The sequence below is a fragment of the Larus michahellis genome, chromosome 5, assembly GCF_964199755.1.
Source record: "Larus michahellis chromosome 5, bLarMic1.1, whole genome shotgun sequence".
NCBI lineage: Eukaryota > Metazoa > Chordata > Aves > Charadriiformes > Laridae > Larus > Larus michahellis.
Genome location: NC_133900.1, coordinates 26,090,035 through 26,114,517, shown reverse-complemented (window position 1 = coordinate 26,114,517; position 24,483 = coordinate 26,090,035). Strand labels below are relative to the sequence as shown.

Below are 24,483 nucleotides of genomic sequence, written 5' to 3'. Positions count from 1 at the left end.
TAGCAGCAGTTCCAGATCCCTACTGCTGAGCAATTTTAAAGTTCAGTGAACAAATTCTTTCAATTGCTTGGTTTTCTCCCATTTTCTGTGTGAATTCTTCTCAAATTCGAGCTTACTTCTTGCCTCTAAATGTGAGTGACAATCTGCGGAGGCTCTAATCAAAATGGTGCATTAACCTCATTTCTGCCCCCCCCCCCCTTAACTTCTTCGATGTACAGAACCCAGCTTGCATAGTTATGATCACAAAATATTAACATAATGTACATCTTCCTTAGCAACAGCTATCATGGCAGGGGAATGCAGCCCATAATAATGCAGCTTGATCTAGAAGCACAATAAAATATAGATAAGCTTGTTACACTTCAGTGGCACACAGGATTCCACTGTGAAGGGCCTTCATGAATTTAGAAACCTCATCTTCTTTTTAATCTCCAACACAGATTATTTAGAAGAAGATTTATGGGCACATATTCCCTTTTATTCCAGAAAATGAAACGTAATTGTTTGCTCAGTAACAGTATTATTTTGCTGCATGTCTACTACTAAATTTGTGGGCATAATACAGACACGTACACACACACACACACAAAGCAGTGCTCATAATGAAATAAAGATGAAACCAGGACTTTGAGAAAATCTAAAGGGGAGACTGCCATGAGAACATCCATAATTACGGTCATTTTTTAATGAAGAAAGCACAAGCAATTTTCTCCAAAAACCAGCTGCAATGAAACAAGGGATATACTTGCTACAAATTAACGTGCTTAGTCTAGAGCCCTCTGTAAGACTCCCCGTGTACCATATCTGCAAAAAGAACAGCACCCTCAGCTGGGTAAGGGCAAAGTCTTCTCCTTGTCCCAAGTCCAGCCAGTTCTCTCCATCTCTTAAAGCTCCTTGGCCAACAGCCCCATGGCTATTACACCCTAGCCCTCTAACCCTTATAATTACATTTAACCAACCCTAATCTCTTCTCAAAGGCAATCAAGATCTTTTAAATACTGCTTCTTGCGAGTTTTCAAGGAGAATGAACTACATCAAGCCAATCTGAAGGCAATAACAAACCATTTAGAGCTAGAGGATAGCAATCCTTGACTTCTGAGCAAATATTGCAGTTATCAAGCCAAATTTACTTGGCTGAAAGACTTAAATCATAAGGGCTCTTATGAGGGAGCCAAGTTACAATCTTAGCAACAGGGCTCCATAATGTTTATCTGTAAATCAGTATTTAGTATGCATTTATTAAGGCTAGGATATCCAAAAGCGCATTTCAAGGGTCACGTACCCCATTCACAAGCATAAACTTCCCTCTGAATGCACTGTATCACATCACTAGGATTCCTCTGTAATAAACAACACACAAAGGGAAGAATCAAAATTCAACAACCCACTTTAAAGAAATTCAAGGGCCAAAGCAGGCTCTAAACCCAAACATTTGAGAAAGTAGCAGACCACTGACTCTGGTGGAAATCTCTTGTTTCCAACAGTTTTTGATTCAACCCAAGATGATTCCAAGAGCCAAGTGCTGTAAAAACCTGCTTACCTACAGAACATCCCACTGCACAGCTGAAGAGCCATCAAATGAACACAAAGCTCTTCAACTCAGTGCTGTCAACAGCAGTACATTGAGCCTAACATGATTTGCTTGTATGAGAAAATCGGCTGCCTGCCTTTCTAGAGACGCACAGCTTGTGTCTGAAGAACTCCAATAAAAGCGCACTAAACTTGCTCATTGGCTAGTAAGATACTTCTACATTTTATCAGAAGGCAGCCAGACTACACCACTGAATAGCCCAGGTCTTTATCAGTTGCTTTTCCTAACTTGTCTTAAATCAGAATTTACATTTTTTTACATTTCTGTTATAAGGGTGATCTGCTTTCTTTAAGTAACACCATAAACACAGCGAAAAATAACAACCACAAAATATGAAAAGAATGAGAAGAATAAAGAAAATACTTGCCAGGAGAAGATGCTATAGATGTAACGTGTTATTCCACCACTGCAAATACTTTAACATACGTGCCACTCGGAAACCCAAGTCACAAGTCTAGGAACCTTTAATATTTTGTTAGGCAAACTTACTATTCGTTATCTAGTCTTAAACACAGTTTGTACTGGCAATAGGAAACTCTATCAGACACTAAGAAGTCATCTACTATTATAAATGGTGTTAGCTGGATAATTTTTCATCCAGATTTATACCTGAGGAAGCATAAAACAAATATTACCCCTGTAGCTGCAACAGAATAAAACACGTTTTCTCATTAAGTAACAATATACCAATAACAGACCAATAGCACTATATCAGAGGCGGCTTCCTAACTGTATTACTAGCAAACCGTATTTCCAGATTTAGAGTACTGAGTTGCTCTCCACCAGGGTTTTAACCCCAAAACAAAGCCATATATTAAAAAAAATTAAATCACGAAAAATGTATGAAAGGCATTTCATAATTTGTACCCATTTCATTTGTGAATATCCATACTGATATCCTGTGTCTTGCTCCAATACACACGTTATGTTTCCAAAAGACTCCTCTAAAAGACATCATTGTTTTATCCTCCATCCTTTCAGGTGATGATGATGACACACGTCACCACATATGTCATGGAGCACTTCTATAAATAGGCACCATATAACGTAACGTGAGAGAAGATGCAACATACAGCAAAGGATGCAAGCAGCATCGCTGCAGTGGGAGATGAAGACTTTCCAGTGGCTAAGCTCTTTGACTGTGGCAAAGGGCTCCTGCAGGAAGTGTTGCCTCACATTATACGCCATTTTTAAGTCCCCAGATGGGTAAAACAAAGGCCAGTTATGCCTATCATTCAAAGCGCTGGAGACCGATCCTATTTTCTTTTAAACAGGCGCACGGCTTAGGAAATCAGTGGACCTGAAATATGATCTCACATATGATTTATTTGCCATCCTCTCCCATTACACAAATATAAATATAACAGGCATTCTTCTGCAGCCCTGAAATGATTCAGAATTAATACCAGATGACAAAACGGACCACGTACCAGGAGGGGAAAAGTTACAGTAAAAGCTCCTTCCCATTAATGGGGCCATTCATTCATATGGCCACTATTCCACAGGGGAGCTGGACATAAATTATGTATTTGACATCTAGTTATAGACGATTATATCTGACATAATGAAGTTATAATGGAAGGAGTTTGCACATTGTTTGGTTATTAAGTGCCCATTTCTTGTCCCTGCACCAGGTGCAATGGTGATAGGCCATACAAATCATCCAGAAGAAATGCCAAAATGGGCTCCCTTACTGATAAAGCACCACACATGTTTATTAATTTAACAGCTTGTCTTATGTCTCCCCCATCTGCTCATTTAAAACAGTTATTTGCCTTATAAATATTTCAGAAAGAGAAGTGTAGCCAAAAATTAGTCTGGCAGAGAAGGGATAAAAAAATAAAGTTTGAGAAGGGTCTCATGCTGTATGCAGCACTGCGCTCTTTTTTCCACATTGAATTGGTTCAACAGCCTTTTTTTCAAGCTGGTAATAGGACATTCACTTTAGATTAGTGATGCTTGAGGGTGCACCGCCACAGCTGACTCTGCTTTCCAGCTGTTGCCACTGTCAGGTGGGTGAAAACTTCCCCTGCTGATGGCGAGTGGTACGACTCAGTACAGCGGAAAATGAAACCCACTGTCAAAAGAATCTCCTGGGTAGATGTCTATGTCCATTTTGAGCTTATCAGGTCATATGGTAGCTTCAAACAGCCTACAAAGAATAACATTTCAAGGCATCTTTAAATCACAGTTCATGCTGATCTCCATAGCAAAACTCCTTTACAAGGCAGCGGCTAGCTGTTAAAAAAAACTAGTTAAAAAGTGCTTTTGCTTTTTTTTTTTCTTTTGAAGATGATGAGAAATAATGGAAAAGGTGTTAAACATCACTCAGACTGTTCCCCCCCCCAAAAAAAAAAAAAAGAAAAAAATCCTTCAATATTTTAAAGCGTAAATACTTTGAACAGTTCCCACCAGCAGCATACAGGATTTAGCGCTCCTCCTTGAGAGACTTTGTTAGCTCCAGCTTTCTGCTAGAGCAAATGCTGTTATCTTATAAATAAACAGCAATGCCCCGAGGTGCCCCTCTGCAAAGAAAACACACATTCCAAAGAAATAAGAGCAACAATTCAACACCACAGTAAAAAAGAAAACGGTGAATGGCATGCAATTAACTCTTTCTGACTATGGATAGCTACAGGATGCAAAGCGGGACCTCATTGATGATAACAAGCAAACAGGAGGACTGCAGGCTGTCTGCAAGACTTCCAGGAGCTCTGGCTACTCTGGTTATGATACTAGTTATCACCACCCATGGTACCTAATGAGGAATTAATAAATACGGAGCACGGCGCACGTTTAAAGCAGCTGCCTGCTTCAGAGAAATCAGTGTAGTCCAGGAAGGTGGACATTTTGGCACGGTTCTGAGACATGATGATAGATTTTCAGAGAGCTCTGGATAACACTGGAAAAAGCATCGCATCTTTATATCAGAGCTCACCTCTCCATTGTCTTCACAACCCAAATGAGCCCCATACCTGGCAATGCATCCCTGCCTCTGCATCTACCGCGCTGCCCAAAACCCACCCCGTCGCCATGCTGAGCTGTTTGAAGACTCATCTCCAGGCTGGAGGCTGAGGGCTTTAAATGAGCCTGCCCATCACGACAGAAAACATGACAAATCTGTACAGACCTCTTCAAAAGAAGGCAGATGAAAATTCCCAGTACATGTGAAGCTCCTAGTCATTGCAAAACCCTTCCATTGACTGTGCAGGTACGGTAAACAGTCATCTCCCATCCAACCAGTGCAACACCAGTTACCTGCATGACTCGTATAACCCTAATTGCCTGAAAAGCCACAAGGGACGAGAAAATGTTGCATGTGTGTTGCTGGCTTGCTGCAATAAGCACTCACACCCCATCCTGGAGGGAGTGAGATCCTCTGGTGGGCTTACGGCAGTCACAAAGGGGAAGCCCTGAAAGCAGTCATGCTTGGAGAAAAGGCTGAGCAGAAGCAAAGACGACGACCCTGTATACGACCCAGGAAGAGCAGGACACTGTGTAGCACCCCAGCATCGCATAAGGAAAAGGAGAATAATGGGTCCTGAGCATGGGGAACCCCAACCAGCGTCCAGTGCATGGTCCTCTCTTAGCTCAAAGGCATCGAATTAGCACCTCCCCTGGACTCTCCCACCTGAAGGAGGGTAGGAAAACAGTATCACCTTAAGAAGCTGGAAGCATATAGCTGTAACTAATTCTAAAGGCAAGGAGTAGGATGAGTAAAAATGGGACCTTGGAGAGAAGCAGAGGGACACTGTAAAGGACTCTCAAGCTGAGGGAACGGCTTTCCCAGGGGGACTCAAGGAGAAAATGAAAAAGCCTGGAAACAGGAGGTGTCTGGACACCATGGGGTCAGAGCAGGGACTCCTGAACAGCACCTCTCTCGTAGCGCTGGACCCGGGGAGGGAGAGGCAGGAGAGCTGGTGTCTCAGGGCCTGGCAAGCACAAGATGCGTGACCCCGTGTGTCGGCTTGAATTAAGGCAAGGAGCGCCACTGGGCCTCGCTGCCCGGCGCTCCCCTTTCTCTGGACCCGGGAAGGAGGACCGGGGCTGCGCAATGAGCCCGGCTGTCACATCCTCCCACATCATCGGCAAAGCCATCGACCCTCTCTGGGACCTTTGGGAGAAAAAAAAAATGAAGACCCAAAAACCTGCTCTATTTTTGGTAATAAGATTTCACAGTGCTTCTGACGTTCAGGAACAGTTCTCCCTCAGACACTGCAAATGCAAAGGAGGAGAAAAATGGCAGAATGGATCCAGCTTTTGAAGGAAGAAAGCACAAAGGGACACACCACCGAGCTGGAGAAGAAAAGAGGAAAACTCAGCAAAACGTCTGTCTGTCTTCCTAACACGCTGCCCAAGGGGTAGGGAGAGATTCTGTGTCTACAGAGGCTGAACCTCACAACTGAGGTTTACAGGAAAAAAAAACCCCACAGTGCCTTAACTGGGGCCAAAACCAACCTTGCTGGCTAGAGAAATCTGCACAGAAGGGTGAGAACCTCCCATCCCTCCCTTATTTGCTATTTATTTCTAGAACTGAGGACCAATACACAGTTTTGCTTATCAATTCATGTTTTGGAAATGGACTGACTTCAAGCTTATCAGTCTCCAAGACAACTGCTCCCCGAGCTTCAACTCTGAAGGAAACCTTTGCAAAATGCTAGCTCAACAGGGGAGGAGAGCTCTTCAGACTGCCTAGCTTTAAACGCAAGGCATACATTTCATGTTTAATATGATTCCACATAGACACTAAAATCTGCTTCTATAAAGCTTTATAAATAGTTTTAGTGTGTGGACTCGGTGAGTTTAATTCACTTATTTGCTGTGTTTTAGCACCTGGCAGAATTTAAGTCCAGACGCTAAATTTCATTTATTGCTATATATGATAATTCCATAAAATCCCTTTCTGAGCCAGAATATCAGCATCACCCTCATCTGCTGTTGTCAGTAACCAGCGATCCATTTTTAAACACAGGTTTAATCTCCAGTCTATTAGATCACAGCCCGAGGTCTCAGCTACCCCTGGAATTATTCTGCATAAAGATGGTGTAAACAGTTGCATAAAAATCATGTAATCACATCCAGATCGTCAGACTGAGAGAAGGCGCAAAAATAATGGTTAACAGTGCTTCGTATAGGGAACTAATTTTAAAACATCATCGAATTAAAAAAGGGGTGGAGAATAAGAAGCGTCTTGATAAAAACGCTGATTCAGGGCCTCATTTCTATTAAGTGATTTACAGTGTCATTATTACATTACTGTACAGAGCAGTGGCGCAGAGTAATTACACTGTAATGCACGATGACACTAATGTACTAGTAAACTACTGGAGTTTATTCACTACCAGCACCAGGACTCTGAAAGGCAGGTAAAAATGCCCTGCATGCATAAACAATGTGTGTAAATGTCACCAGTGATAAAATTTTTAAAAAGGCAGAGGCAGTTACAAATAAATCTGCCAGTTGAGAATTGCAACGGCATAAGCCCACAGGAGCACTAAAGCTGTATCATTTTTTAATAATAGGGGAAGGAAAGATGCTTTTCTATCCCTGCTCTGGCTTTAGTTCCATTTATTACAATCAGAATTGTACAGTGGCTTCTTCGTTTTGCCACTCTAAGTGCAACATTGACCTGCACCTGGCGTTCAGCTCAGTGCGAGGGGGAATGCGGAAGGGAAATGAAGAGCATCAAAGCAACAGCATTAGTGGATTATGACAACCGTCATAACGCTGCTCTTCTTTTAGAGTTCCAGCTACTGGAAATGTGGAGAACAAATGAGAGCTTCAGGACAGGAGATGGTTTTGCCTCCTTTGTTTAAAACAGCTCTTGTAGTTACAGGATGAAGCTTGGAATGTGACCTGAGCGTGTCCTAAGGTGTCAGAAAATACAGCCAAACAAAAAAAACTTAATAACCCTCATTTAGAAAAAAAAAAAATCATGATTATTACAACACTCTAATGGATTTTGGGCACTGAGGCTGGAAATGAGGCAGCAGATGTGCAAGTAGAACTACACGTCCCAGATCCCAGGGCCAGAGGAAAGCCTTGCTCTTCCCACAGGAGACAATTACTATGTTTTTAACACCCCGTAGTCACCAGCTAATAGACTGATGCCTTCAGAGGTGGCTGCCTCCCTGACCCTTTACTATTAAGTTACACAAGGTGATACAAGTCCTTTTACCAGCACATAGCAGCAGTAATATCAGTCCTTCCACCCTGAGCAGCTCTTTCTTTAGGATCTCTCAAATGGGGGGTGGAAGCCCTTCCACCTGGAGGCTTCCTGGTGGAAGCAGTTAGTGTAGCAGTTTATGTTGGATAAACTCCATTTTACCTTCTCTGCAAGCGCTACAACTGTTCTGCCTGACCCACTTTGCCCTGCTCCTGGCAGCAGTGCCATTCATCTTGCAGAGGTAGCTATGCCCTCACGAACGACAGATCACTGAAGATTTTTCTTAGTCTTTAGTTCTTTTATCTTGGAGAAAGCAAGGCACAGCTTCTTTGGCTGCCGCTGTTCCGGCATCCTTGAGTCTTCCACAGGCTGCTCCAGACCCCACAGCAAGGATTTACATTGACCTATTCTAAGCAAGCTCTGAATCATCACATCCAACATCAAAGACAGACTTGAGCAAGAAGGTCCTGGAAATCCTAACTGTGTCTGCCTTATTGGAGTGCTCTGCTAAAAAAGCAAGGTAGTAAATTTTACCACAGAACTGGAGGTTTTCAAGTGACTTAGAAGCAGCTGACAATCACAAATGCATGTGTCAAATCTCAGGGTAGTTCACTTAAAGGTGAATGGAGGTTGTGGACTGCCAGGAGATTGTACGTGACCAGCCCAACTCATGACAAGACCAGATTTGGAGAGAGGAACTATGAATCCAGCATCCTCACACCCAAGCTCCACCACCCAGCATATGGTTCCACCTTGCAGAGATACTGGAGGAACCACCAAGGAATAATAGTGCTGAGGCTGCTTCTGTGCAACAGGAGTCAACTCCTTAGCAATTGTTACTGCATCAGCTAAGAAAACACACGCTCCCACTTACAAAAGGAAAAATACCAGCAGATGTTTACTCAATCACGTTACAGATCTACCCCCATGGATGCTGGTAGAAAAGCTCACTCAAAACTAAGGGAGCCTTTCACACCAAGAGCGTTAACAGTATACTTTCATTTAGCCCACAAAGTCCTTGGGCCATTTGGAGGAGCAGGGTTTGCCGTTGCAGCTGCGATTTGCCAACACAAAGGCGTTTTTTTTTTTCTCCCAGAATATTAGAGATGGGTAACGAAGTGAGATATAGAAGACAGCTTTCTTCGTACTACTTAATGACAGTGTTCCTATCCAGATTAATCTTGCACTAACACATTGCATTTTTCAATTGTGAGCGCTTAGAGAAAAAAGCGCACACGCTAACACATACTCACAGCCCGACGGTGTTGGGGCAGAATAGCGTCAGTCACTGCAAAGATCAATCCCATACCCTTTCAGCCCCTGTAGCACCCTTTGGAGAGCAGGAGGAAGGAAAAACCGCAAACCTCAGCTATAGCGCATCTCCCTGCTAACACGCTTTGGCACTCCTCTTCCTCCCCTTCTCTTCTTCTACAATGTTCCCTTTGTTTGATGTTCATACACATTTCTGGAGCTGACCAAGAAATTCCTCCATATACCCATTTGATTTTCGCTTTGCTATTATCCATTCCAAGAAGGGCAAGCTGGTCATTTTGATATCCTACCTGAATATTGACAACCTAATCAGAAGGAGCAAAGGGAGATGTAAGAAGCCTGCACCAGCACGGATGCTTCCTCTGGGGCCAAGCCCATTTCCCCAGGCCACAGGAGCAAACACGAGGGGTTCATCACAACACAGCCAGGGATGATCCTCCAAATGGGGCAGAGAAATCAAGGGCTCACATTCATATAACTTTATTCGCACCATTCAAGAGAGGCACCTTTCTTAGCAGGGCTGTTGTGGGCTCCTCCATACATATCGGCTACCAGCATTGCTCCCAAGGGCAATCAGCTCACCTAAAATTCGAGTCATCCTCTAGAGTGAACATGTTTCCTCACCAACTTTAGAACAAACCTCAAGCAACGGCAACATGGATTGAATCCAGGCCTGAACCACTGCACGACCACTTCTGTACCTTAATTCACCTGAGGGGCAGTTGAGGGGCATCCTGCCACAAGCCCCCCATGCCTGTGCGCCGCCATTAGGAAGGAAAGGAGGAAGGCAGAGGGCAGGACCTAAGGTATACCCATCGCTGCAGAAGTAAACTAGTGGGAAGAGCAAAATAGCTTGTGAACAAAATGGTATTTTCAAAGCTATGTAATGGGGCACATGGGACACGGTCATCTCTCATACAGCTCTCTCGCAGGAATGAATTTGCTCCCAGGAGTGTCCTTGGATGGAGGGTGGTAACTTTACCGTGGAGGTCCTATGAGCAACTGGATGATATGCACTCACACCTATGGCCGGTTCACAATGCACGTGCATGGAGACTGCGTCAATGACTCACCCTTGGATGACGGTCTCTCCAGATCCGAATCGAGGTGGATCGGTGGGGCAATGTAAGAAACCTGCCCATGGTGAGCTTGCCCTGTGGACAAATAAGTGTTTTAGTTCCGCTGTTTCCTACAGAGATCTATCAGGGCCATAAATAAACATGGAGTGCTTTTACGGCACTGGATTCAAAACAGGTTTGCAAGTATTCTGCTCTATTGTGTATTTTTCACAGTGAGCTTCCATTTTGTGGAGACACCTTACGAAAAGTACGTAACACTCCCATTTCTTTTGCTTTTTCCATGCAGACATGGGCACCGTGCTGAACTTCAGTTATACCTGTTTTACCACTACGACATACATTTTGCACGATGTTCTCTTAAAAGGCCATATGCCACAGAAGACAAGTGATTTCACAGAAGCCCATTAAATCCGTTAATCTCACTCTAAGATGGAAGCAAGCATTTCTGTGTCACAGCAATTTTTGAAGGAAGAATGGTATGAAGTACAACTGCATCTGTTTTCCCCACCTGCAGAAGATGCAGCTATCAGTTTGCAGAGCTTGGCATTGCTTTCAACTGGGTGGAAGCTTTTTGGTTCCCAGCACCACCATGCAGTTTCCCAGTTGCTAAAGTCCCAATTGTTCTCCAGTAATTTGGAAGTAACTATATCAAGAAACTTCTATTTATAATAAAAACATGTTGTTATAATTCACCTATTTACTGTAACAATTTACAGGGTTGTTAATCTCTTTTTCTAAACATGGAAAGTTAATGATACATAGATTACGATAACAGTTGGAGTAACCTTCCCGTTTCAAGTAATATTCGTGCTGCAATAAAAACAGTTGATTCCTCTTATGAGACACATTCCAAATAATTAATACGGCTCCCTGTTGACACTTGCTGTTGTTGCTCCAAGCAATTTCCAAGCTAGCGTCACAGGCAGCAGAGCAGCGGTACAGTCTTCGGGCTTCTTTGTAATGACATCCAGGAATACCACAAGCGCAGTATGCTGGTGCGCATAATATGTTGAAAACATCTCTTCAGGGGGATAAAATATTAATGGAAAAGGGGGGGTGGGGGGTGGGGAAGAAGTCTGTCTGAATGGGCAGGATATATTTACCGCTTTACGCCGAGGCTGACTCAGATAATTTGCGTTATTAGCCATTACAACAACTGGACGTTATTCAGGTTTAAAATCTACCGACACATCATAAATTCTATATTTGCTTTAAGTGCTTTAACATGGGAAATCTGCTTCAGGCAAACCCATAGCTAATAACAAGTTACCCCACTTTCCCCTTCTCGTTTACATGTTAAAAATCCATTTGATGTCATTAGTGAGCATAAGCCATCATTTAATAGCTGCTTCGTTCTGCAGCAGGAACAGGCGGACAGTCTGCTCTCACTCTAAGCTGCCCAACGTGCAGGATCGGTGCCCTTATAGCCATACAACAGGCTCCCCGTTGGCTCCATCAAAGATACCACTGAAATGCAAAATAGCTGAGGTTGGCACTGAGCTCTGGAAATCACCTAGTCCAGCCCAAGAGCAACAAGAGCCCATGGCAAGTGTCCCCTGTACCAGCGCTTGGACACCCTCACAGCATAAAAAAAAAAAAAAAAAAAGCTTTTTCTTACGTTTAAGTGTAATTTCCTGTATTTCAATTTGAGCCTCTTGTCCTGTCACTTTATGCCTCTCAGAAGAGCCTGGCTCCATCTTCTTTATTTCCCCCCATCAAGTATTTATACGCATCAGTAAGATCCCCTGGTCCACGTTGGACAGTCCCAGCTCTCTCAGCCTCTCCCCACATAGAGATGCTTCCATCTCTTAATCATCATTGTGGCCCTTTGCTGGACTGGCTCCAGTAAGTCCCAGTCTCTGGACCCAATACCCAGGAACACCTCACCACCCCCAGCAGAGGGGCAGGATCACCTCGCCTGACCTGCAGCCTATGCTCTGCTTAATGCAGCCCAGGAGGCTGGTGGCCTTTTTTGCCCCATGGGCACGTTGCTAGCACATGGTTTTGGCTTTTTTTTTTTTTTTTTTTTTTTTTTTAAATTTTTTTATCACCTGGTCTTCTTGGGATCAAGCAATCCCAAATACAAAAAAAGAATGATTCTGCAGGCTTAAAGGTCTAGGCTGGAGTAAAGAAGATGCACGCACTGTACATAAAAGACTACAAAACATCTGTGAGTTTGTTTAGACATTCATTACAATTCAGTAATATCTATGGAACTTTATGAATGTTTTATAAATGCTTTTACCTAATATGGAGGAAGCAGCAGCATCAAATGCTCTCTTGTGATAAATGAAACAAGTTGCAGAGAGCTTTTATCTGCTTGCTGCTGATGCAAAACACGGTATTTCCAAAAAAAATATCAAACTTGACTTCTGTTAGACTGTACACGTCTCACAATGCTAAGGAATCAAATTCTGGGTTTTAATATTCTCCCTGTGAAAAAGCAAAGCAAACAACTGCTGTGCTCGATTTTATGGGCATTTTCATGGGCATCTTAGTCGCTCTTCAGACTCATCACAGTCTTCCCATACAAGGAACAAAGTCTCTCCACTGCTATCTGTGTCCCCAATTATACATTTGGGATCAAGGTACCTTGTAAACTTTCTTGTTAATCAACAGAATCATGTTTTTTCTCTGATTTTACTATTATCGGCAATGGTGGCATCTGAGAGGGTTGAGGGAAGGGAGGCGAGGGGGGGTGCCTGAAGCAAGCCCCAACAATGGGACTGGTGCACAAGCACGCGGATAAAACTCTGAGTCAGGAGTCCAGTTTAGAGAACCAGAGCAATGGTCTTTCTGGCTTTAACGGTATTACAAGTTTTGCCACTGACTCCATTTAGAACCACAATTTAATCCAATGGACCTATACAAGATTTTGAGGCTGATATCTCTGCTGCAGCTCAAGTCAGTCTCAAAGACTGACAGGACAGGTTTTGCCCAGTGACACCAACTCCCAGTCCCTTTTGCATGAATTTTGCAGTTTCAGATGCTTAGTTCAAGCTCCAGCTCTAGGAATGAGTGACTCCAATCCCCCCCTCTCCACTTCCAGCTACTGCGGAAAAACACTTGAAAAGGGGAACATGAAAGCCTTAATGAAAAAAGAGATGGCAGAAACACTCAACACCTCCCTCTCCGAATCGCCCGGTCCTTCAGCTTTTTTTTCCAGCATGTTGGGTCTGAGCTGACAACAGTGCAGCACTGGGAGGCAGGACATGGCCTCCCTTGCCTGCGTGACCATCTTTCCAGCTGTCAAGCTGCCCTTTCTAACTGCACATCTATTAACCCACAAGCCTATTTGATTGACTGCTCTTCGGCCTGAAAAGCTGCTCACACATTAACCAGTATTGGCCTGGTACCCGTGCCCATAGGAGAGGAAATGGCTGGTGTCAGGTCCTTCAGGAATTTTGCAGGGTACTCCAAAAATAACTGCACCTCTTTAAATAAGTGGCTCAGTTTTCAGTTGTTAAAAAAAAAATTTCTTCTGACAAAATACCAAAGGTCAAGATGTCTCTGTTGTTGATGGAAAGTTGGGCATGTCTCATATTGTAACAGCTTGCACAGCCTTCTCCGAATCCCACCCTGACTATAACCATCTGGTGTTCCTGCAGCTGTCTCCCAGGTAAAAAAGTAAACAGCAATGAAACATAATCATCAAAGCAACGTGTGATGAAGTTGCCAATTTCATATCTAATCGCTAAGGCTGGGCTCCGTTTCCCTTATTCTTCTTGCTGGCGAGGTCCGGCCACCGACATGGATGATGGCCGTGGCTCCCCATGAGTGGCAGCAGCAGGGCAGGGGGAGTAATGGGCAACAAGGGCTGATGCTGGAAGACAACCGCAGGTTAGTTCTTGCCTGCTTTTTTTTGTATCATACCACAAGGATTTAGGTCTGGCCAACACTGCATAAGCATCAAAACCATCTCAGGTGAGATGGGGCAAGCAGCAAATGTGGCACAAGTAGCTACAAACTCCCTGTCTTCTCCTCACGCCGCCTTTCTCAATGAGGAGAGACACACAGCATCCATAGTAGCCAGGCCATATGCGCGTGTTCCGGAGAAGCATGTTTAGTGGCAGCAATTCTGGGAGCAAAATATAGATATGACCTTGAAAGTCTGCCTGGTGACACAGCCTTCCTCAGGTAGAGGAAACGAGAGATGTTTGTAGATTAGAAAAAGTGCCTGGCTGGCCATTACTTTCAGGCCTGACACATGAGAGATGCAACACATTTTAGAAAGCCAATAACTTAGAAGAACAAAAATAATTCTTTTTGAAGACTGAAGGAAACATAATAGCTTGGCCTAAGGGACTTTTTTTTTTTTTTAAGGGATCTGGATGCTCCCAGACAGAAAATAAACATCCACACATCTTCAAAAATCTGCCCCTAAGTGATTTAGTCATCTACAGATGCCACAATCTAAAACTACAGAAAAAAAACCTACTAATGCATGGAATAACCAAGGAAAGTAGCAACAAAGCAGTCTCGTCTGTGTCTCGTAAAAACATACACCCCCCCGATCCTTTCTTGTAGCATCTAACAGGGCAGACCTCCTCCTGACCCTATGCCAAGTTTCCCGTGACGTTTGATTTTTCTAGAGCACAACTCCTATCATCATGTATGCACGCAGGAAACCCTTCTGCGCGGCCCTCGCTCATTTTCTCGGAGATTTTATTGTGTACTGTTATAGAATAAACCTGAAGAGAAAACACAACAATGGAAGATTCAAACCCCCAAAAGCAAAGAGAAAGAACACCAACAAGTACTAGAGTAAAAATAAGCCTTTTTAAAACATGTGATGACAGACCTCCTAAACATCTGATGACTTGCCTCCTAAAGCTCCGGTGATCTTCAATGGTATCGTCAATGCCGTGAAGATAACTAAAATCACCAGAATGGCTGATCCACACTTCTCCTTACTGCTCCTTTGCTCAGTGCCCATGGTACCATGGTGGGCATGGACAGTCGTGCACCTGAATTGTAGTTCTCCCCTGTGCCTGTCCCAGCTCCGGCAACAGCAATGGGAAACCACCAGAACATATATTTTTCAAACAAACATGCTTCAAACTATTTGTCTCAAGGGGCAAAAGTCCCCTTTCTTTACTGTCCTCATCCAGAGGCGATCACTGCAACACATTTTTTTCAGACTGCACCTCTTGCTCATTTTACCACCCATTTTCCGGCCTCTTTTGGCATGTTTTTGTCTTCCATGGGCTCACCAGTTCTTAAGATCCTTCTTAGACAGCCCAACTAGCGTTGCATGCAGAGGATTTAATTGTGTGCTAGTACCTCTGATGACCTGGTGTTCCCATGCACTGCCTCTCCTACGCCCCTTGTTGTCAGCACCTCCAAACGTAGCCACCTCCATGACTTAATCCCTCATTCTGCTTACCCACTCGCTTGGATCATTAATGAGTTAAGTTAATAACCGTGAAACTGCACATTGATTCCTGAGACTTTGATTTCAGTGCTTCGCGTATTGGTTTTTTTTTTTAATAACAATGGGATGAGCACACACTAGGTATGCTGAATATATATTCTACGGAAAAGTCCTGGAAAACATACCAACAATTTTACTAGTATCTTTACAGATAAAGTATATTTTGCATGCTGTGGCCTTTTTTCCCATGCAACTGAAAAATTCCATTTTTAAAAGCAGTCCAGTTTGTCTGTGATGATCTGATCTGTAGAAAACAACATCAGTTTTTGGCCACATTTCTGTAATCCTCTAACTGCTAATGATATTTATTATCTAACTGAAGACTGCATTCCACTTTGTTGGATTGCAATTTCCAGGATCATCACTCTCATGCTCTTTAATTTCCAAAATCAGTACATTTTTGTTGTCCTTTTTTCTCCACTCATGAGTCTTTTTGAACTCCATAATATGTAGGCAAATATAAAAACATATGGAGAGAGAAATTAAAAAGCTGGTAGGTTTGCTAACAAACTCTTCTGACACGCCATTAAACACATTTCATTCAGACCTATTAGTCGGCATATATTCAGACTTCTCCTGGCAGCCTTTTTTTCTGCTTTTCATCAATGACTATCTTTACAAAACATTATTTCCTCACTCCCCACCCTTTTTCATTTTGCATTAAAAGCTTTCTTTTTAAATAAAGCTTTTATAAAGCCATTCTCTACCTCAGACATGTCAGAGTTAGCACTGATTCTGTCCACTGCGTCATTTATTCATGGACTTTTATGGAGTATCTCTCTTTCATCTGTACATCTCTCTTTCATCTTTCATTGCCCTTTTAACTCCTTAGTGTAGCCGTAACTCATCCGCTCTCTCTTCTTCTCTCCCTCCCAGGGTTATTTCCCTGTCCCTCCTTCGAAGCTGCGCATGCCTCTGAACACAAGAAAACCCTCTTTTCCAAAAGGCCCTCTCTGACTGCATTATCTCTGCTCTTTTGCCATTTTGCCTCTTGTATTTCATACCGGAACCACTGCAAGCTTAAAGCAAATGCAGCAGAAAAAGTAGGGTACCTGCGAGTGTGGCTAAGCGTGGAGGGACTGCTGGCTCCTGGTCCCGGCTGCCTTCTGAAAATGGAGGTTATTGAATCCAGTAGCCTCGATGGGCATTGACAGAGAGCCTACAATCCACACTGAGGAGAGGGCTCCTGTGCAAAGCCAGCATAACGTGGGAGCGTTATGATAGGACACGGGGTAACAGCCTCAAACTGAAAGAGGGTAGATTTAGATTGGGTATCAGGAAGAAATTCTTTACTGTGAGAGTGGTGAGGCACTGGAACAGGTTGTCCAGGGAGGCTGTGGATGCCCCATCCCTGGAGGTGTTCAAGGCCAGGCTGGATGGGGCTTTGAGCAGCCTGGTCTAGTGGGAGGTGTCCCTGCCCATGGCAGGGGGGTTGGGACTAGATGATCTTTAAGGTCCCTTCCAACCCAAACCATTCTGTGATTCTGTGAAATGTTTCTTCTCCCATACTGTTCTTGACAGGAGGAAAGTTATACTATTGCAACTCTATACTATAGTTGTTTAGCTACACATTGCTTTTGAAGCTGTCATAAAATGTATAAAACAGCAGCCCTTTCAAATGCCAATATTGTGTGCTCATGCATCTTATCTTACAGGTAATTTAATATCTGAGTGTAGGAGATGCAGGATTGTGCTTTTTTTTTTTTAAACTAAAAACCTGCTTTGATATGTGCACTTTGCTTCTCTGTCTTCCAAAGAGAGAGGTCAACACGAAAACTCACCAATTTGCAGATGAGATGCCAGAGGTGGGTTCTCGCCTCCCTGTCTCAAGCTGCAGCCAAGTTCCCCAGCACTGACCAAAGCAACCTGCGGGCTCCGCCACGGGGGCTTGCCAAATGCAATGAAAGCCTTGGAGTCGGGGAAAAAAGCTCGATAAAGGATGCAGGGAGAGGACTGAGCCGGGGAGGTGTTTGGCTAAGTCCCTGTCACACACGCATCTCGTATTTTAGAGTAAATGAAAATCCAAAAGCAGTGCTTGTGTGAGCAGAAAGCATGATAAAATGGACTAGTCTTTCCTGCCAATATACTATTCCTGCTTTGATTCTGTCACAACAAACAACAGCCTTAACCATGAGAGGAAGGAAACCAAAATGGCCGCCTTTGATGATGAAACTGTCCCTCACATGACAGCCGTTACCCAGGAGGGCCTGGGAGAGGTTTGAACTACAGGCAAAGATAATGCCAAAGGAATGGGTTAAAAATGCCTGAGTATTATAGCAGCTGAAGGAACTGGAGGCTTTTCACTAGTGGCAGCTGCGTATTTTCAAAGGAGCATTTAGGACTCAGAAACTCGTGCCCCAGCTAAGTCAGAGGTGAAGCAGCTTCTTCAAGTCACGCTGAGATTCCTTGCCTTGCTGTGCAAACATTGTAATTTGTGTTTTTGTGTTTAGATGAACCTCGCCCCTCTATTAAGGACTTAAAACATTTGATTTAGCAGCATGTTGGCTCCAATGATGCTCTGCATCCTCCAGCACACATCCCAGAATTTACCCTGCAATACTAGAGCCTGGTATAAGGGCCAGCAAGAAAGAAGAAGAAAACAACCCAGGAAATATTTCATACATGTCATTACAATTAAAAAATGTTAAAGACCTCCTGCCTTCCCCCCATATGGCAGCACACGGAGAAAGGCCGTATCCAGGTCTGGCTTTCCCAGGGCAGGGAACTGACCTGCACGGCTGCACGTTTTTTGAGGTTTGCTCCCCGAAAGCTTGTCTGGCAGGTGAAAGAAACACGACACATCGTATTATTATTCCCCTCCCAGATACACTCGCTGTGCTATGAAATACAATTTACCGGTCACCTGCACTGGAAAAAAGAGGGGAGGAGGAGAGGGATTTTGGTGCAGAGGAGATCGACGGATTTGCAGCACCACAGTCCTCAGAGCCCTGGGGCAGACGACAAATATTGGTAACCACAAACCACCCAGAGTGGGTTTAGCGGCAAAGCCCAGGGAGGTTTTCTTGGCCAACTTTCAAAGATTTAATCTGATATGAAGAGTGCGGTGCCAGTTCCTCCTGTCCTCACTCTGCTCTTGTCCCAAAAGTCAAACAGGACGCTTCCAACTGCCTTAGTGGGTCAAGCCCAGCCTGTTCTGCCTCAGATCAGGCTGAAAAGACTTCGGATGGAGAAGTTACGAAGACCTTTCAGGGGGAAACTTAGCCAAAGCCACACAGACCATCTCCCACAGAGGCAAAATTGTTCCTTACGTTGTTTTGAAACATATCTTCTCGGGGCTGCCCACCGCTCCCTCCCAGATGCTGAGCAGCAGATCTTGCTGACAAAAGATTTCATCTTTGTTTTCCCTTTCCTGGTGGGGGGAGGAATCCTGCTGCCTCCCTGCCCGAGATGTTTCTGCCTTATTTTTCCCCTGTTGCTTGCTCTTTTCCCCCTGCCTGTGCTCCTTTAGGGCCTGCCCTTTGCTGCTGTGCTCTCACTATTGCCCACATTTCTTTTCTCCTCCATCTCTCTTAGCTGGGCACTCTTAAGCAAGGGTGCAGTTCGTGTTATAGCTAACCCACTTCACAGCGGTCTTCCCTCCCCTGGGACACGGCCAGGCATTTCCATCCCCTCCCTTGCAGCAGATCTGGCAATTAATGCAAGCACAGAGCGAGCAAGAGCTGATCTGATGGAAAACGACCCACTGAAAACAATAATTACTAGTTTTCCATTGGCTCAATGAGCAGAGCCAATTTAGGCTGCCGTGGCGGCAGTGACAGATCTGATGCAAAGTAAAGGGCAAGAATGAAAGAGCCAGGGGTGGGATGGGGACAGCTATCAGTTTAACCGTAATGAAAAACCGCACCTGGGAACAGTAGCAGCATTGTATGTGGATGTCCCCTCCATCCCCACACCAGACTCTCTCCTTGCCCCAGGGAGACTCCCACCAATTGCATCCTTTCTTCACCACCTTTCAGACAGCTTTTAATCCACCTGCCAGCATAATTTACAGAGCTATGTCTCACAACTCCAGGTCAAGGGTTTTAATGAAAGCCAAATGCATTACAGCACGCTCACTTCTCACAGGCAGAGCTTAGGACACAGCCCTGTCTTTCTGTTACTTGTGCCGCTCTTGTTCATGCAGAAAGGGGAGCAGTGCGGGAACAGAAGAAATCAAGCAGTAACTCTTGCCACGTTGAGCTTAAATTTCAGTGGCAAAACATCCAGGGGGGTTGTCAGAGAAATCAGCTGAGATGCTGGATTGCATGGTAGGAGACACGTACGAAGTAGACAGGTAGATCTGTGAGTCACCAGCCCGGAGACGGTAATTGAAGTGTCTTGTGGTTTCAAATATTGTGAGATGTGGCCCAAGAATTTGTCACTCTTACTTTCTTCCATTTGTGACAGCCTATAGAAGATGTCCCCTCCAATTCTGCCTTTATTTTCCAGCCTGTTTGTCTCTGCATGAGTAGCATGGTCTCCATCCCCGCATCGTACCTCCCTGGTACAGCCTATACCTCTGCTGTAATCCTCTCTCTTTCTCCTCTGCCACCTCCCGAGCAGGAGAGACCTCGCCTCCATTCACCTTCTACGTCAGACAAGTTTCTCTCCAGAAGCTCATCATTGCAAGTCTCCAAGAAACAATTTCAGTTCGTGGGCCTGCTTCTCTGGCTCCCGACATGCATCCTCTCATCCAGATTAATGAACTACATCTCCCACGGCCACACAACCACATACCATGCAAACCTTAACTCCTGTCTTCCATGGGTTTCTGTGACTATTCCTAAAGCAGTCTTCTTCATTACAGGTATTTTTATCAACTGCTCTCATTAAGGAAGTACAAAGACATGAATAATTTGTTTTCTGAGCGGGTCAGTGCACCCTAACTTCATTAATCACTTCTTTTGATCTGCAACGGGAGCCTTGAGACAGGCAGTACAGCCTGCCTGGCGCTGCTTCCAGCTTGCTGGCAAGCTTCAGCTACTGTGCAGAGTCCCTGCAAGAGGGGACAGACTCCATCCCAAAGTGAGTGATCAAGCAGTAAACGAGATTAACACTACGTTATTTGATGAAGAAATGAAACAAGGGTGGGTATTTTTTCCATGACCTAAAAGAACAGTAATCTAAGTCACCTCATCTTCTTTCTTATTTTTCTTTACTTCCTTCATTCTTTTTGAGATAATATAAGGTATGTCTCAGCATGAAGGACATGGTTGCCTGTAGAGAGATTTTGACAACTCCCCTCTGAGTGCTAAAATGCTGTCAGCCGAAAAAACTGAGCTGTTTGGGCAAATTGATCCAACTCTGACAGACCTCCTCTCTGTTGTCATGTTTTCCCTCTCAATCAAAAGCCTCCTAAAGAATTGGTGTTTTCAGTTCAGTCTCAGAGAAGAGGGAGAAGAGGGGAGACCACCTACTTTTCCTACACTATTCATCATTAACCTGGCTGGATGGAGAAATCCGTGAGAGGAAAAGGAAGGTCTCAAAAGTCTCCCACCTATTCTCATTGCACACGGATAGAGGATCTGAATGCAACAGTTTCCCTAACTCACATATAGCAACTGCATATGGACTTTCCGACTGCCGGTGAGGGCAGAGTCAATACGTTTTGGGTGCAGACAGTAACAGCATTGGAAGCAGAGCTTTTAGGCCTGAGTTTATCTCAATGCCAATAACAGGCAAGTTGCCGGATCAGCCATCTACAGAAAGACTTACTGGTATTTTTTTCAATAATCATTAGGAATCACCTCCCCCCTCCTCAGCCCAAAGAAAATGAAATCTAAGCATTTTTAAACCTTGTCCCTAGCTGTGAATATATCTGTAACCTTTCCACATCAGTGATGATTCTGAATACAATTTTTGATGGTCAAATCCTGGGAGCACTCTTACCGCTTTACAGCAAAGATTAAGTGTGCTCCTGTCACAGTCTGTAAAACAGCATCTCTTTCTATTGCCTCAACCAGGAACTCCAGAAATCCCCAGTCCTATAAGGTGAAGCAATGCCAAGCAGCCCAAAAATGCCTTGCAAAGACAATTTGGGGCTGTGTTGTTTTTGCACGCTTTTCACCTTTGCATGTAACCTGGCTTTACAACACAACAACCGCTGCCTTGCGTGTTGGATCTTTTGCCACAATTTTTCCAGCTAAGCATCAAAACATGGTGATGTTTATTTTTCCTCTTTACCTCCCTGCTGCAAACTCAGCTGGGGTAACTCATGTTCAATGTGGCCAATTTTTTTGAATTTTTCTTTTTAAAGACCCACGCAGCAGAATTGCTGATTCATAGATTCAAAGAGATTTAGAGCTGAATCAGATTTGGCCTGATCTGATTCAGTCTGAAGCTTATCAATTTTAGTTTTGGTGAAGTCAGCTATGGACTCTATAAAGTTCATTGCGTCCCTTTTCATTGCTTCAGGAAGCCAGGAGCGACACAGGAGGTTTCACCACCCGTTCCCTTCATGCCACCGTCCTACACTTATTTCTTTCTACATGGCCCGGGACTGAGAAGTTTGCAGTGGGTCTGAAATTGCACAGGCCCACCGACTCCAAAATAACTGTGTGCAGAACACAGGTCCATACATCAAACATCATTCTACAGACCAGACATTTCATACGAGGTCAAATATCATTTTTTTAGTATCAGATACTCTGTGTTTAGAACCTAAATTCTTTAAGACCCTTCAAGTGCATCTCTGGATTATTCTTATCTTAGTTGCCACAATGTTACCGTAGGCCTTTGGATGACAGTTTTGATTTTAAGTCTGAACACTGCCTAGAACAATAAGATCCTGATTGGTACTTCTTGAATAATACATATTAATTCTCGCCCAAGCCTCCTTCGCACTGCATGAGTCACACTGGATGTCTGTCCTCTGCAAGGGCAGCAGACAGGTCTGCAAGGGCACTGCTCTGCCTTGCCAGCGCTGGGGCATGGGTCCCGGGGCGCCGCCAAATTTCCTGATCCCATCGATCTAGCTGCATACACGCAGGGGGAAGAGGCATGTTACACTGCCTTGTTTCTGATATGTCTGTCTGGCCCCAAAAAGGAGTACAGGAACCATACAGCATGACTGAAAATGAGACCATGGGGTCTGAAAAGCACACCCAAAAGGTGGTGTGTTTCAGTCCAGTCGAAAACTCTTTCAGCTTTTTGTGCCTCAGGCTCCCGCTCTTTGCAGTGAAATATGCTGCTATAAAATTAACAGACAGCTTTAGTTATGAATATTTTCCTTTGCAACAGATGATATTCAAATTGTCGTTAGTTATATATTCCACCCTCTCTGAAACACAATCAACCAACACCTCAATGCAAGAGAAATATATTTTTCCCTTTAGAGCTACAGCCCCTTAGTTGCTTTAACAAACATACAGATTTACACATTCACATACGCTAGCCCTGACCGCCATTCCAAGTTAAACTTCCTCTAACACGCTAACCCGTAACCTTGCATTGGGGTTCCTTAAATGATCTTTTGATCAAAGAACTGACAAACTCAAGCTTCAATTCTCTGGCCAACCTGGCAGCTGTCAGTGACATGAAGCTCTTCCTTCACACTCTCGCGACCCAAGCAAGGAAGACGAAACAACATTACTTCTGACTACGTATCTGAACAATGTGGGATTCACAACTTTTAAAAAATTAGCTTCACACTGAACAATGACAATGACTATCTCATTGCTGAGGAGCCCAGAATGGATAAATGCTTCTCTTCCCTGAATCAGGGAAAGGATAGAGCAACTCTGTTTAATCCTTCTTGTTTAGGGTTATATCTAATAGCATTTAGTGGCTTTGGTGCCACTCAAAGGGAGGGCTGGCAGGGTTGGCTCCTTGGGATTGAATACACAGTCTCACTAATATCAGCCATTCCAGCTCTGATTGACATGATAGTTTCAATTGAAGCAACATTTGTTGAATGGCTCAGTGACCACTACAGCAGGAATTGCGTGTACACACAAATCTGATAGAAGATCGTATTTTGCTTTCAGCAACCTGTATTACAAACAAGACCACTTGCTGCAGAGGGATTCTTGGAGCCCCACAATCTGCTTAAAGAAAAAAAAACAAAAAAACAAGATTAAAAAAAAAAATATATTTCCGCTGTGGAAGCAGTTGTGACCCATCATGGCAGTGACACCTTCAGAGCAGCATAAACTCACCTTTTTAAAACCAGCTGTACCCTGAGCAAGCCTCAGCCAAAAGTCCACCTCCTTTCTACAGCCCCAGCAGACAGAGGGGAACGCCACTGAGGAAGGTGGCCACGCTGCCCTCTGTGCCAGTCTACCCTTTCACGGCGAGTTTAAGCTCCATTGCACAGGCGACTTCTTTGTGTGGGAGTTGAAGCTTTCATTGTCCTTCCCTCCAGGGATGACTTAATTAGAGATGGGGCTTCCCTCTCAAGTTACTGGATTTGAGGAATCATGCTGTTGTTATTTCCAGGCAAATCAAACAGAAGCAAAGAGGGACAGTAAATAGGGGGGGGTGTGAAAAAGTCCGTAAAAAAGAAAAAAAAAAAAAAAAAAAAAAAAAGAGATAAACCCTGACTCATCTACGAAAAGGACAAGAGTTGCTCACCTTCACAGCAGGCTGGAGACCCTGGCACAGTATCCTGTATCACTATGTTCAGGGAGCAAGTCCTCTGAAAGCTTTTCTTTTGCAAGAAGCCAGCCAAAAATCTCGAATTAGATTCATAAAGATGAGAGGCCAGATTGCAAACTGTCTGTTACTTGACACAAAAGCGGCTTTCTGCTCAGGATAAGCAGAGGTTTAAAAACCACTAGAAGGTTTTATTAAGGGGTGAGGCCAAAAGAAGGGAGTGATTGCAAGAAAAAGTGGAGGGCAACAAAACATCCGTGCTGTGGATTGAGGGCAGATACCTGCACTTTCTGCTTTACAAGCTGGATGAGCAGGGAGGCAGGTTTTACCTGGGTACCTCAGTCAAGCT

At 44.1% G+C, this 24,483-nt stretch overlaps 1 protein-coding gene across 20 annotated transcripts in view; it reads right to left on the bottom strand.

Annotated features, from left to right (window-relative positions):
- ADGRL3 (adhesion G protein-coupled receptor L3) overlaps nt 1–24,483 on the bottom strand; it is a 529,084-nt gene that overhangs the window by 143,063 nt on the left and 361,538 nt on the right. For 19 of the 20 annotated variants that reach the window (XR_012587320.1, XM_074589233.1, XM_074589236.1 and 16 more), the window contains one exon: nt 10,103–10,183. The exons of the other annotated variant lie outside the window; for it this stretch is intronic. Coding sequence is in view for 18 of the 19 variants with exons in the window: in XM_074589233.1 (XP_074445334.1) it covers nt 10,103–10,183 (81 nt within the window). In the remaining variant the exon portion in view is untranslated. The remainder of the gene's footprint in view (nt 1–10,102; nt 10,184–24,483) is intronic. 20 annotated transcript variants of the gene reach the window in all.